The following is a 12,605-nucleotide window of genomic DNA, read 5'->3' on the forward strand; positions in this document are numbered from 1 at the left end:
ATATAAAGAAATTGGCCAAAAGACAATAACTATTCTACTTACCTTCCAAAAAAACAACACACATATCCTTCTCGTCTATTTGCCTAGAAAAATATAATGTGTATATTTTTTATGATGGATGTTTTTTCTTATTGAACCTTATAAAATATCTAGGTTAAAGAAATTGTTTTCATTAAACTGTTTGCTGTTTGAAGTTCTTTTCTGTAAGTATGTTTTGATAAAATAGATGCTAAAGAAAAACATTTCATTTTTAAATATTGCAATGTATGTGTGTGTCTGTGTTTATAATAAGTATTTTAAATGGAGTAGTTGCTACAGAATGCAGTTTATTTGTAAACAGTGCAAAATATAGAAAAACATGAAATGAGGTAAACTAACTTGGATCTGCCGATTTTCCATTATATTTATTTTGTGCATTGGACATAGAGAAATACACTACATATTAACTAAAGATTTAGATTTGAATATTAGACTCTTATTTGTATCTCTATCTTTTCATGTCAGAATATATTAAACACAAAATTAACTGGTTTTAAAAAGAAGATATATTTACTACTATATGTAATACTTTAAACAATGAAAAAAGGAAAAGAATAAAATTAACTGGTTTTATCTCTTACATGTGATTCTTATATGCTTATTCATTATAATAAAGGGATCTTAAGCTTTAATATTCTGTGTAAGTGCTTGTTTGGCAATATAAAATAGAAGATTTTGATCTCCATGTTTACTCTGTGTAGAATTTAAAAGTTTTTTTTCTGGCATGAGAGATAGCTATCTTCTGTAAAGACATGTGTCTCTGCCTCATATCCGTGTGTGTGTGTGTGTGTGTGTGTGTGTGTGTGTGTGTGTGTGTTTCTTGTGTTTTGTTTTTTTAACAATCCTTTAAAAATGTAAAAAAACAAACAAACAAACAAAAAAACCTTTCTTAGCCTGTAGGTAGGAGCTTGAGTATGCAAGATTCAAAATACTATTTGTTTTGGTTGGAAGGAAGTGTTTATATTATATTAACTAGTTTGTTTAAGTAGATTAGACTTAAATTCCTGAAATTAGAAGAAAACCTTTTTCGAGCTATAATGGCAATGATCTATCACTGAAGAGATAGTATGAATGCCTGTGATAGATAGTTCAGGTTGTGAAATTTTCTTTTGGTTGAACTAGCAATATAATGCAGCTTTTAAAAGACTTGGTTAAAGCTGAAACCGGTTTGGCTCAGCGGTAGAGCGTCGGTCTGCGGACTGAAAGGTCCCAGGTTCGATTCCGGTCAAGGGCGTGTACATTGGTTGCGGGCACATTCTCTCTCATCGACGTTTCTAGCTCTCTATCCCTCTCTCCTCTCTGTAAAAAAAATCAATAAAATATATTAAAAAAAAAAAAAAAGACTTGGTTATAGTATGTATCTAGTGGGAAATTTTTGTGCGAATGCTCTTATACTTTAGGTAATATTCAAAAGTATATTAATTCCCTCCAACTACCTATTCTAACAAGTTGTCCTAACTGAAGCACTAAACTTCCTCTTTTTCCAATCTACCCACCCACCCTAAAAGCAACTCTGAGGTACTAATAAATTTCTTTCTTCAGAGTGTTTACATTATTGGGGAAATACTTGAAACTTTATTATTATAATAGTTGAATAATTGTAGAACTTTTATTGCTATGCTTAACAGTTATCAAAGGATGGCAGCATTAGGAATTGTGCTTTCTAATAGTAATTCAATTATTTGGTGTTTTACACATACACACACACACACACACACACACACACACACACACACGGCCATAAATTCTTAAAGGAACCTGAAAAAGATGGTCTCTCCTATAATTGAAAATTGTCTTAACTAAGTCTTAACTAAGAAGTTTGGTAGTTGGTGATTTTAGGAGCTTTATTGATGTAAGGTTTATAATTGAATGACAAGAGCCGGTATCAAATATGGGTATAAAAACCTATAAAATTATTTTGATATCTCAAAATAATATACCTAATATTTCTTGGGTAGCTTTTTGTTAATTTACATTGTAGTAATATGTGGGGTCCCCCCCCAATAATTATAAAAGCTATTTATTTTTCTTTCTTTTTAATCCAGGGTGTTAGTGTGGAGGCAGTTGATCCAGTATTCCAAGCCAAAATGCTGGATATGCTGAAGCAGACAGGAAGGTAAGTATTTTAAATTATCATATAAAGGAATAATGGCAAATATTTTCAGAAACATAACTCAAAATTTTGGATGTTTATGAATATCATTCCTAGGGGGTGGGAAAAGCCATGTAGTTAATGTAAAAGTATCATTGTCAGTGCTAGACACCACCTATCTAGTCTCTCATTCATCTAGAATCAAAGAAATTTGCCAATCAGAAAACTGCTTCATGTTAAATTTCTCAATCATCACATAGTAAGCTTGTGCTGTAGCTTCCCTCTGGTTAGCATATGGAGTTACTCTCTAGTCATTGATAATTGAAAGAGAGTTTATGTTCCATGTATTTGAGAGTTGCAACCGAATAAGATTCTGAATATTTATATTTGTAGGCATATGAGTTTTAAAGACAGGGCAAATAAAATCCAAATATTCTTTGAGTTATTTCCATCGTCCGTCCCCCTCTGCCCCCCCAGATTAAATCTCTCAATAGTTGTCATTCTCTTGCTCAAATTCTTCTACTGTGTGGAAAAAACTTCAAAATTAATGTTAGCAAAAGGCTCAGCAGCTGAGCAGATCAGTGCAAATTGGTTTTTGACTGAGTTCCTAGTTCTACTGCTGGTTTAATTGATATTTAATCCTTTCACAACAGTGGATCCTGGTGTCCATTGTTAAAAATATACTCTGCCTGAAAAATCCAACTCCCAGAGCTAAGGAGTTAAAGAGTAGATATTTACTTGAATGCTGAAAGGGTAAAAACTGGCTCTGAGAAAGTGTGGTAACAAGGTGAAAAACTGAAAGCCTTATCTACCACTGCTAATGTGCATCTCTTAATGATAGCACTTCTTTATCACACTTACATTTCCATGTTTTCTGGACAATGTAGTGTATGCTATCAGTGTTTCTAATGGTGCTTTTTCACACCTGTGTGTTTATCATCTCTTCTTAATTTATACCCTGTTAGTGTGCTGTTTCTTTTCATATCATAAATGTATTCCTTGTTCTGTTCTGAACAGCTGAATGCCCTCTTTGTTTCAGACCGGAGATGGTTGTTGGTTGGTATCACAGTCACCCTGGCTTTGGTTGTTGGCTTTCTGGTGTGGATATCAACACGCAGCAGAGCTTTGAAGCCTTGTCGGAGAGAGCTGTGGCAGTGGTTGTGGATCCCATTCAGAGTGTAAAAGGAAAGGTAGAGTAGATTCTGTCTTTATTAGCATCTACTGCCACATTCTGTTTGCAGCCACATTAAATAAAAATCTGTATTTATAAAGCAGAATTCTTAATTACACAAAACCCCCTGACTGGTTACTTAAAAAAGAAAAAAAAGTACAAGTTTATATGTGTGTCTTGGTATTATTTAGAGATTGTTTTTACTTTAATCAGCTATTGCCTAATCATAAATGTTTATCTTTAAATTTTTTATTTCATAGGTTTAGGAATGCTAAACCATACTAAAAGCCTGCTATACACATTTCATAAATATTTTAATAAATATTACACTTCCTTTCTTTATTTAAAAATAGGGAATTTGAGATTAGCACATTTAAAAAATCTAGTTAAAGAGCTCTGTTTTACAGATATTGTGCAGGAAATGCTCTGGAGTTGTATGTTCCAAATATTTTAGACAATGAAAACTTGCCCCAAAGACTTTGTAGCAATCATTCCCATTTTTGGATTGAAGACCCAGATGAATGATTCAATATGCTAAATGATTCTGAAAAGAGATTAACTTGCAAAGCATATTGGGTTATAGTTGTTCTTTGTCAAAATCTTTTGTTCTTGTTTAGTTTTTTTTTTCTTTTTCTTTTTTTGTTCGTTTGTTCTTTCTTTCGTTTTTTTCTTTCTTTCTTTCTAGCCCCATATGCCATTTTCCTATTTCCTGCCTCATGACAGCAGGGAGTAGCTCTATTATCACCTTCACAGAGCTGTCTGCAAATGTGAGAGGCAATTCGATTTTGCTCAACCACAGGGAGAGTGGATTAGAAAAACTACAGAACATACAGAAATTGGCTAGGTGGTTACTGCTTTAAAATACTGCTGAGGTGTCTTGTTTGAGCATGTACTTCCATTGTAGTGTAGAATAATTGTTAAAATAAAATCACAATACATTTATGGAATCCTTTTTATGCAGCTTTTAAATTATTTTTAGAGCACTTAAAAGTAAATATTAGCTTGCTATCTATTAGACCTGGAGTATGATAGTACTGCAGATTACATTAACATCTGTTCACCAGCTCAAAAAACTAAATCTGGCTGTTAAAATAGAGTTTTTATCTGTCATGAATTTAAAGTTAAACACTTGCTGACATCATATTATTATGATGAATAAAATTGAGGTCTTCTTTAAATCATGATCCTATTAGATGTGATTTAGCTTTTCAGAAGCAAAAACTAGCCATAAAACCAATAATAATAGCTGATATACATACTAGGCAATTCAGAATAGATAACTACAGATGCTTGCTGTGTACCAGTATTTCATTTTATTTACTTGGTGGGGTTTTTTTTTGTTTTTTTGTTTTTGTTTTTTTACTAAGTATATTATTATTTAAGTAATATATCTATATCTATATCTATTCAAGAATTGAAAATCCTTGAATTTTGTTTTTACTTTTTTAAATTAAAGTACAATATAATACTTCTTAAGTTTAATTTTCTGATAATTAACATCTTTTTGGCAACTTATTTAAGTAATGATTCTTATTTTAGAAATGTAACAACAGAATTATCTGATTAAGTTTTTCTACCAAAATATTTACAAATAATAATTGAAGCTTAATTTTAAGTATAATTAGAGTTTTATTTTGTATTATTGTGACAAATTTTTTTATGATACTTGTTTTATGTGATGGTGGCTACTTTGAAAAGGAAAATATAAGCTTAAATGCAATAAAAGAAAGCATTCTCAAAATAGAATGTAAGTAAATGAATATGTATTTTATTTTTGGTTATCTTGCATATAGTTTTTTAAATGGCAGTTTTAGTTCTAAACCAGTTTTAAGTATCATACAATGTTGGAATTTGTATTGCTTGTTTATAACTAATCATAATTCATATTAGAAGAATGTGTTGTATTTAAAAATACTTGTATCACATGACTGCTGTCATGTGGTAAGATATAGTAGTTAAAAATATCTAAAATTATGAAATAACAAGTATTACTGTCTAATTTTGCGATAAAATATTTTTGAAAATTTTTGTATTAGTATAAGTATGTATCATTGATGATTCACATCACTTGTTGTACCTAACATAGATTTTCACAATTTTATTACCTGAAATAAGAATTTACTTCATTGTTAATTAAGTAACTTCATCTATAAGGTTCTGGTTCTGGTTATAATTTATGATTCTCAGTGTCAAGCCCTCTTAAAACTATGAACCAAATTAAATGCTAGTATATCCATGGCCAATGTTCTTGGTTGAAGTATTAAGAATATAAACTTGTAAAAACTGAATAATATAAGACTCTGCCTTCCTCTTACTTGCACTTACTTTTTTAAAGCTGTCAAAATATTTAATAAGGCAATGAGTAGATCTAGAGTTAAAAATGGCAGTCTATATGTAAATGATTTAAATTAGGTTCACTAAATACCTCTTTCCTGTATATTTTTATATTTCAATTTTTATGAATCCCAAAATTATCTGTTTTTGAGTGATGAGCATGGATTCTTTCTTTGTAATCACAATTAATTCATAATTATTACTACTTTGGAGAACTCATTTTCTTATCAAAATTCCTGTCAGTGAAATGTTCATATGTTACCTGCTAACTCCTGTCTGTGTCTGTTCTCTATTTTAAAAACATTAAGAAAGGACACAAAACACTAATAACTTTTTAGTCCAAATACGTATCTGTTTCCTTGAAAATATTTTATTTAATATAATCAGAAATACTCAATGGACTTTAAAAACAAAATATTTCTGTTGACTTTGAGAGAGAGAGAGAGAGAGAGAGAGAGAGAGAGAGACAGAGAGACAGAGAGAGAGAAAAAGAGAGAGAGAGAGAGAGAAAGCCTTCAAACTCAGACATATGCCCTGATCAGGAATTGAACCAGTAACCTTTTGGTGCACAAGTTGATGCTCAACTGACTGAGCCACACGAGCCATGTCTCAATAGACTTTTTAAAATGTAATATTTATCTAGTTGCAGATCAGCTTATCTGTAAGTATTTCTTGAGTAAATCCAATATACCTGTATGCTAATGATTCTGGGATACCACATAAAGAAAAAATGGTCTTTGTCTCTTTGAAAAAATTAGTTATATACATTTGGTATTATTTGTGACCCAGATAATATGCCATTTATATGCTGATAATCCTACATTGCATACTGATAGAATACAAATTATACTGATACTGCTTTGTTTCTGTAAATTAAGTATTAAATTGGTTACTAGGGACAGATATAATCCAATAAATACTTATTTGGAACCTTGTATGTACCAATATATTTTTTTAAAAAAAAGTGTATTTGTATAGTAAGCATAGTAAATACAGATTAAATTAAAAGAAGGAAGAAATGAGTATAGGATGCACAAAATAGATGAAATTTGGACTGAGCTTTGAGGGATGGACAGGACAGTACTCAGAAAAGAAGAGCTTGTACCTCTGGGGAAGAATGTAGGAACAATACCATTCCAGGTGGCACTTTGTTAATTCTGCTTTCACAGATTCATTAGAATATAAAATAGTTTTTGTTGTACTTTTTAAAATAAACATTTTACCAAAAAAAAAATGGGGCTCTGAAAAGTAAATACAAATATAGGAGAAAAGAATTAGGGGATGAATGTTATAAGACCTTACCTTTTATTTGCAGATAGTTAGAAGTTTATGCCTTTTTCAGGACAAGGGGGCATATATTTATCAAGACATTTTGTATTGGAAAGTTTTAAGATAATGGAGATTTTAAACTACTCAACTAATAGTTTTGTTTTAGCTTGTTATTTTTTTTAAATGTCGTAGAGGCAGGGAGGACATAGAGTAATGAAGAGCGCAGGCGCTGGGAACAGACCTACATTAGAATTCCATTTTTATATCTTCTTTACAGCATGACCTTGAGCAAGTTACCTATTTTCTTGAGCTTCAGATTTTTTCATAAATAGGGATTTTAGTAACTTATTGTGAATATTATGAAATGATATATGTATGATTAGTGTACACATATCATACATAATAGGTGTGCAATAAATGGTACTTTATTTTCTGAAGGTTAAAGTAATTGTTACCTAAAAGAATTAACAACAAGCATATTTAAAAGTGTGAGTACCTCTGAAAGTTTCGATAAGAACAAGTCTATAAATTAATTACCAACTTGCTCACTTTAGGAAGATGAAGGTAATGAAAACTTTCCATTCTATAAAAGAATTGCAAATTTTCCCTTGTATTTTATATATCCTGATGAATTTAGGAATGCTTTTCTAATTCAGCTACTTTTTATTAAGCAATTACTGTTTTCCAGCATATTTCTCTGGGGCATGCTAATGAAGAGGAAAATGAATATGTTATATTAAAATTCTGGTCTTTGAAGTAATTAAATGTATTATATGTAAAACCATTTTGTGTTTTGGAGCCTCTTTTGGGGTAAAAACGTTCATGTCTTGGAATTTATATATTGTCTGGCACAAGTAGTTTATTAAAGAAATTTTTATAAAATAAAATCAAGGAATGGATGTGTCAGTGGTCACTTATCACTTTGGCTTTCAGCATATAAAAAACTGCAGTTTTATGAGTTTTAGTAAGTATTTTTTTATACATTAGAGGAGTTATAGACTCATTTATTAAACATACGAATTGACAAGCTCAGTGAGGCTAACTTGTTCACAAACCTTAGCCTTAACAGTAATTCGATCAGCTGCCTCTTGCACACCCCTACTGGGGATATGCGCGCAACCAAGGTACATGCCCTTGACCGGAATCGAACCCAGGACTTTTCAGTCCCCAAGCCAACACGCTATCCATTGAGCCAAACCGGTTTTGGCTTTTTGTTTACAATTCTAAGAAGCATAAATCTCATATAAATCTAACAGTTCTTAGTGTCCCATTATCTATAAGCATATTATCTACTCACTCTTTTGCTTCTATAATGCTTTTTCATTCTCCAGTCTAATCCCTGGTCACTAATTCAACAGACACAGACTACTGCTGTATGCCAGTTAAACACTGGAGACAAGAGTAACATCTATTCCCTGTACCAGCCTGTATTGTACCAGCAAATGGGAACATGACTTTGTTTAAGAGGCCTTTTCATAATCTATATATATTATTTGTTTAAGATGTTCAAACGACTTGACATTATCTTTTACTAAGTACTAGAGGTCCCGTCCACGAATTTGTGCACAGGTGGGGTCCAGTCAGCCCACCAGATTAGGTGGGGCCGCTGTGGGGGGGGGGGGGGGGCGAGGGCCACAGGCTGTTGGCTGTTGGCTGGTCGGCCCCGCCCCCTGGTTCAACTCCTGGTCGAGGGGACAATTTGCAAATTAGCCTTTTATTGTATAAGATGAAGATATTTCTGGACCTAGGACTTAGTTTTGGCAGTTTTTATGTTGTTATCATTGTAATTTCCTGAAGAGGGTAGAATTGATTATAGTGGTAAATTTTCTTCTTAGACATAGTTGAATCTTCAGTGATTATTCTTATCTGTTAGTAAACTAATTAATATATGCCTACTGCCACTTTTTTACATTTAAAATACCTTTATTTTCTGCAGTTTTTATTTCAAATTAAACACAGGTCAGTGCTTGAGTGATGTTTGAGTTTTTCAGTTCAGCATGCCATAAAACAGTTTTTATGATTCAGAACTGGTATTTTTTGTGAAGCTTGTGATTAGATTTTTTATAGATAATGTTTCTTTTTTTGGAAGGGAAAATAAACCTGAAAAGTATAAAATAATATAAATAATACCAAAAATGCTTTCTTGAAGTGTTTCACATTTCAATAGATATTTATTCTGTACCATATTATGTGTGCCAGAGAGTCGCTAGGAAATGGATATTCAATGGTGATTATGACTCAAACCTTGCTGTCAAGTAACTGAATCTAATAGTAGTTTTTTTTGTTTTTTGTTTTGTTTTTTGTTTTTGTGTTAGGATAACTGTTACATCAAATAGCTTGGTGATGAAGAGTACTGGCTTTGGCATGCTGTGTCAGTAACAAATCATAGTGGTATCATCAAGTCCTCTGATATTTGTTTTCCTTATCCATAAATTGAGAATACTAATACCTGCCTCTTAGTTATTAAGAACATTAGACAAGATAATTTCTGTACAATCAATTAATAAGCGCAATAAAAATATGAAAAGTGATACATAGAAAATAAATTGACATTTATATATTTTTTTTCTACGAAAATGACCTTGCCTTTTAAGAAATGGCAGTTTAAAGGCTATATTTGCATTTGTCTTTGAAGGTGATGTTAAAGCACAACAAATGCATGTAAGTCCTTTATTCCCCTCATTCACCCTCCATACCACCTTGCTAATGTAGTCAAGCCCAGCTTTTAGTCTCTAGAGCCTCTTATTCCTTTACTTTATGTACAACTGTCAATAAACATATCAGTTGTCTTGCTTTAGTTTGTCTACTAGAGAGAAAAGTGGACTCCACTCATTTTATGTAGGCTGACAGAATAGCCACTAGGTAGAATTGGTGCGCTGTTGGTATCAGACCAATGACCAGAGATGATCAGGTCTCTTATTGCTCATTAGTAGTCTCCTGCGGAATTCAGTTTTTAAGTTCACTGTGCATTTGTCATGTATAAGTCTAGAAATATTTATCTTGCAGGAACGTTGAGAATCTAGGCATACTGTTATTTTTAAAAAGAGATAATTTCAGTATAACTATGCTATTTTTATTTTAAATAGGAATTTTCGTAAGGAATATATGACCTTAAGTGTCTCCCCCTGATTTCCTTTTGATGTTTTCATATTCCAAGTGTTTGTGGATGCCAAATTCATAGTTCCGATTTGGTTTGGAGAATAGCTTTTTTTAAACACTGTCCTTTGCTTTGTTTACTGTGTCAGTTTGGGTGCTCCAAGAAGCAGATGCCAAAATGGGACTCGATGTGCAAGAGATCACTAGGGTTAACACCTTCAGGCAGCAGTACAGGTTTAATCCTGATGAAGACAAAGGGAAAGTTGGACTGGGTAGGAAGAACATCATATTGCAGCTTATTTTTTAGAAAGTTTCAGCCAGACTGCAGGGAGTCCTTGAGGCAAAGTTCACCTTTAGAGGAATCCCTTATTTGGCAGGAATGGCTAGGGCCTGGAACCCCTGTTGCTCAGTCATTGGCTGGGAGCAGCCCAAGGGAAGCATGACCCGGGGTGAACCCCCAGAGGACCTAAAGGTACAGCACCTGGAGGCTCTGAGTCAGTTATGTTCTCCACAGCAGGTTCTCTTGAAAGGAAATGTGAGGTGGGCAACTCTATGACTGCCACAGTTAGTAACACTAGTAACTATGGGACAGGTACATAGCTATTACTTTATTTAATCTTATCACCAACTCTGTGAGGTGTCATTCATGCACAAATGGAGACATTGAGAGCTTAAATAACTTACACTAGATCACTTACCTAGTAAGTGATAGAGCCAGAATTCTAACTTGGGCAGGATTCTGATACCAAAGTATCTCAAGCATTTAAACACCTATACCAGACTGACTACATGTGTACACTAAAAAATCATGCCAAACTTTAAGACTTAATTATATGTTTTTTAACAAAGTTTCGTGACTCTAAAAATGGCTAATTACCTTTTGCCATGCTAGTTTCTAAAGATCAGTTTTGTTTTGTTTTTTTCATTAAGGCATATATGTTCAAAACTTGTCTTTTTTCTGCCTAAATTTTGATGCAAGTTTTCACTTGTCAGAAAAAGTACATTACTATGCTCGTTACACCCCGTCCCGCTTTCCTCCAAATATATTGAAGTTGTACTACAGATCTATAGCTACAGTAAGCAATTCTCCAAGGATGAAGAAAGAAAATGTACATACACATAGGAATTTCTTTTCCAAAGTTAAAATTGACATTTTATAAATAATTTTCATGTTGCAAACTCGAGACTAAGAAATCACAGTAATTCAGTGATATGCATTTGGCATGCGTCAGTTTTAGTTCTTAGTGCCTTTCATTGGAAATGACATAAAAAGTAAGGTTTCTTTGAATTTTTTATGCTGTGGGTTTACAAGAGACATAGATGTTTTTCTCTTATACATGCCTGGCAGTGCATGGCAGCAGAAGTAACGAAATGGCCACAAACCCCAGCAGTACTGCCCAGGTCACATGCACCCTTAATTTTTAAAGAATCTGGAAACAGCCTAAGCAGTTGATAACAGGTCATTTCTAGGTGGTAAAGGATATTTCATATGGGGTGTTGCTTTTCTTTCCACACCTGGGTTTTTATTCAGAGACTTACTTTATATGGTGGTAGGTTTATGTAAGTATAAATATGTAACTTAGCTGTAACTGAATTGTAATTCTTTTTCCTTTTTCTGATGTTTGACATTGATTTTGAAGTTTAAAACTTTTTTTCAAGCTTTAAAAAAATTATTCTAGTTCATTTTCTATTTAAACATTTCCATAGTCATTGACTTCAATGTAAGTACAATTGTAAATGCTAAAGGCAGCAGCTACTGTTAAAAAAGAGAAGGGGGTATTATGAATTATATAACTACTGACAGAAATGCTATACATTTTTCTTTCAAACACCTTTTCCTTTGTATTAACTAATTTGTTAGTTATTTAAAAATATAAATTCCTTTGAATGTAAAAATTTGAAATTATAGATTGGTGTTTTAGAAATGTAATTTAGTCTTTCAGTAACCTAGCAGTTGATATGAAAACACAAATTTAAAAATAATAGCATATGGGATAAACTGTACTATACTCATGAAAAAAGCCAAAAATATGAATTAAGCAGAATTAAAAAATAATTAGTTTTGAGTCCTAAACTATATTCATTATTAAGTTGAAATGATAGGTTCTTGACCCTTGAGTGTGCTTGGAATAAATATGGAACACAGTATTGTTTTTAAAACTATTTTGCTTTTATAAGCTAAGACAGATGTACAAAAAAGATGTAGTTTTTATTTTGTATTGGCAGCTTCCAAATATTTAGTGTCTATTTCCAAGAGTTGCAATTAGTAAAGCAACCATGATACCGAAATCTGCACATCCCACAAGCTAATTATATTTGCAAGGTCAGAATGAATACATATTTTCAGAAAAATAAAGGGTTATATAAATATGTGTCTTCTACTTGGCTGTTATATCACAGTTTGTTGATCTGGAATATAATGTGTACAATTCACAAATTTGTCTGATAACAGAAAGTGGTGTGTGATTGTGTTTATTTTACTAACCAGTATATTCACAGCAATCACTTCCAAATATCTCTCCAGTAAAGATGTGTTAATTACAAAACAGACAAGGTCTTCTATTATATTAAAGCTACTAACAAGAAGACAGCAGGAATCACACA

The 12,605-nt window shown here is 32.4% G+C and overlaps 1 protein-coding gene across 2 annotated transcripts in view; it reads left to right on the forward strand.

The window, feature by feature from the left end:
• PSMD14 (proteasome 26S subunit, non-ATPase 14) overlaps positions 1–12,605 on the forward strand; it is a 78,936-nt gene that overhangs the window by 41,353 nt on the left and 24,978 nt on the right. For both annotated transcript variants that reach the window (XM_084891561.1, XM_084891560.1), the window contains 2 exons: positions 2,085–2,155; positions 3,171–3,321. In XM_084891561.1, the coding sequence (XP_084747687.1) occupies positions 2,085–2,155; positions 3,171–3,321 (222 nt within the window). The remainder of the gene's footprint in view (positions 1–2,084; positions 2,156–3,170; positions 3,322–12,605) is intronic.

Source organism: Pipistrellus hanaki (genome assembly GCF_964339955.1).
Source record: "Pipistrellus hanaki genome assembly, chromosome: 8".
NCBI classification, from domain to species: Eukaryota; Metazoa; Chordata; class Mammalia; order Chiroptera; family Vespertilionidae; genus Pipistrellus; species Pipistrellus hanaki.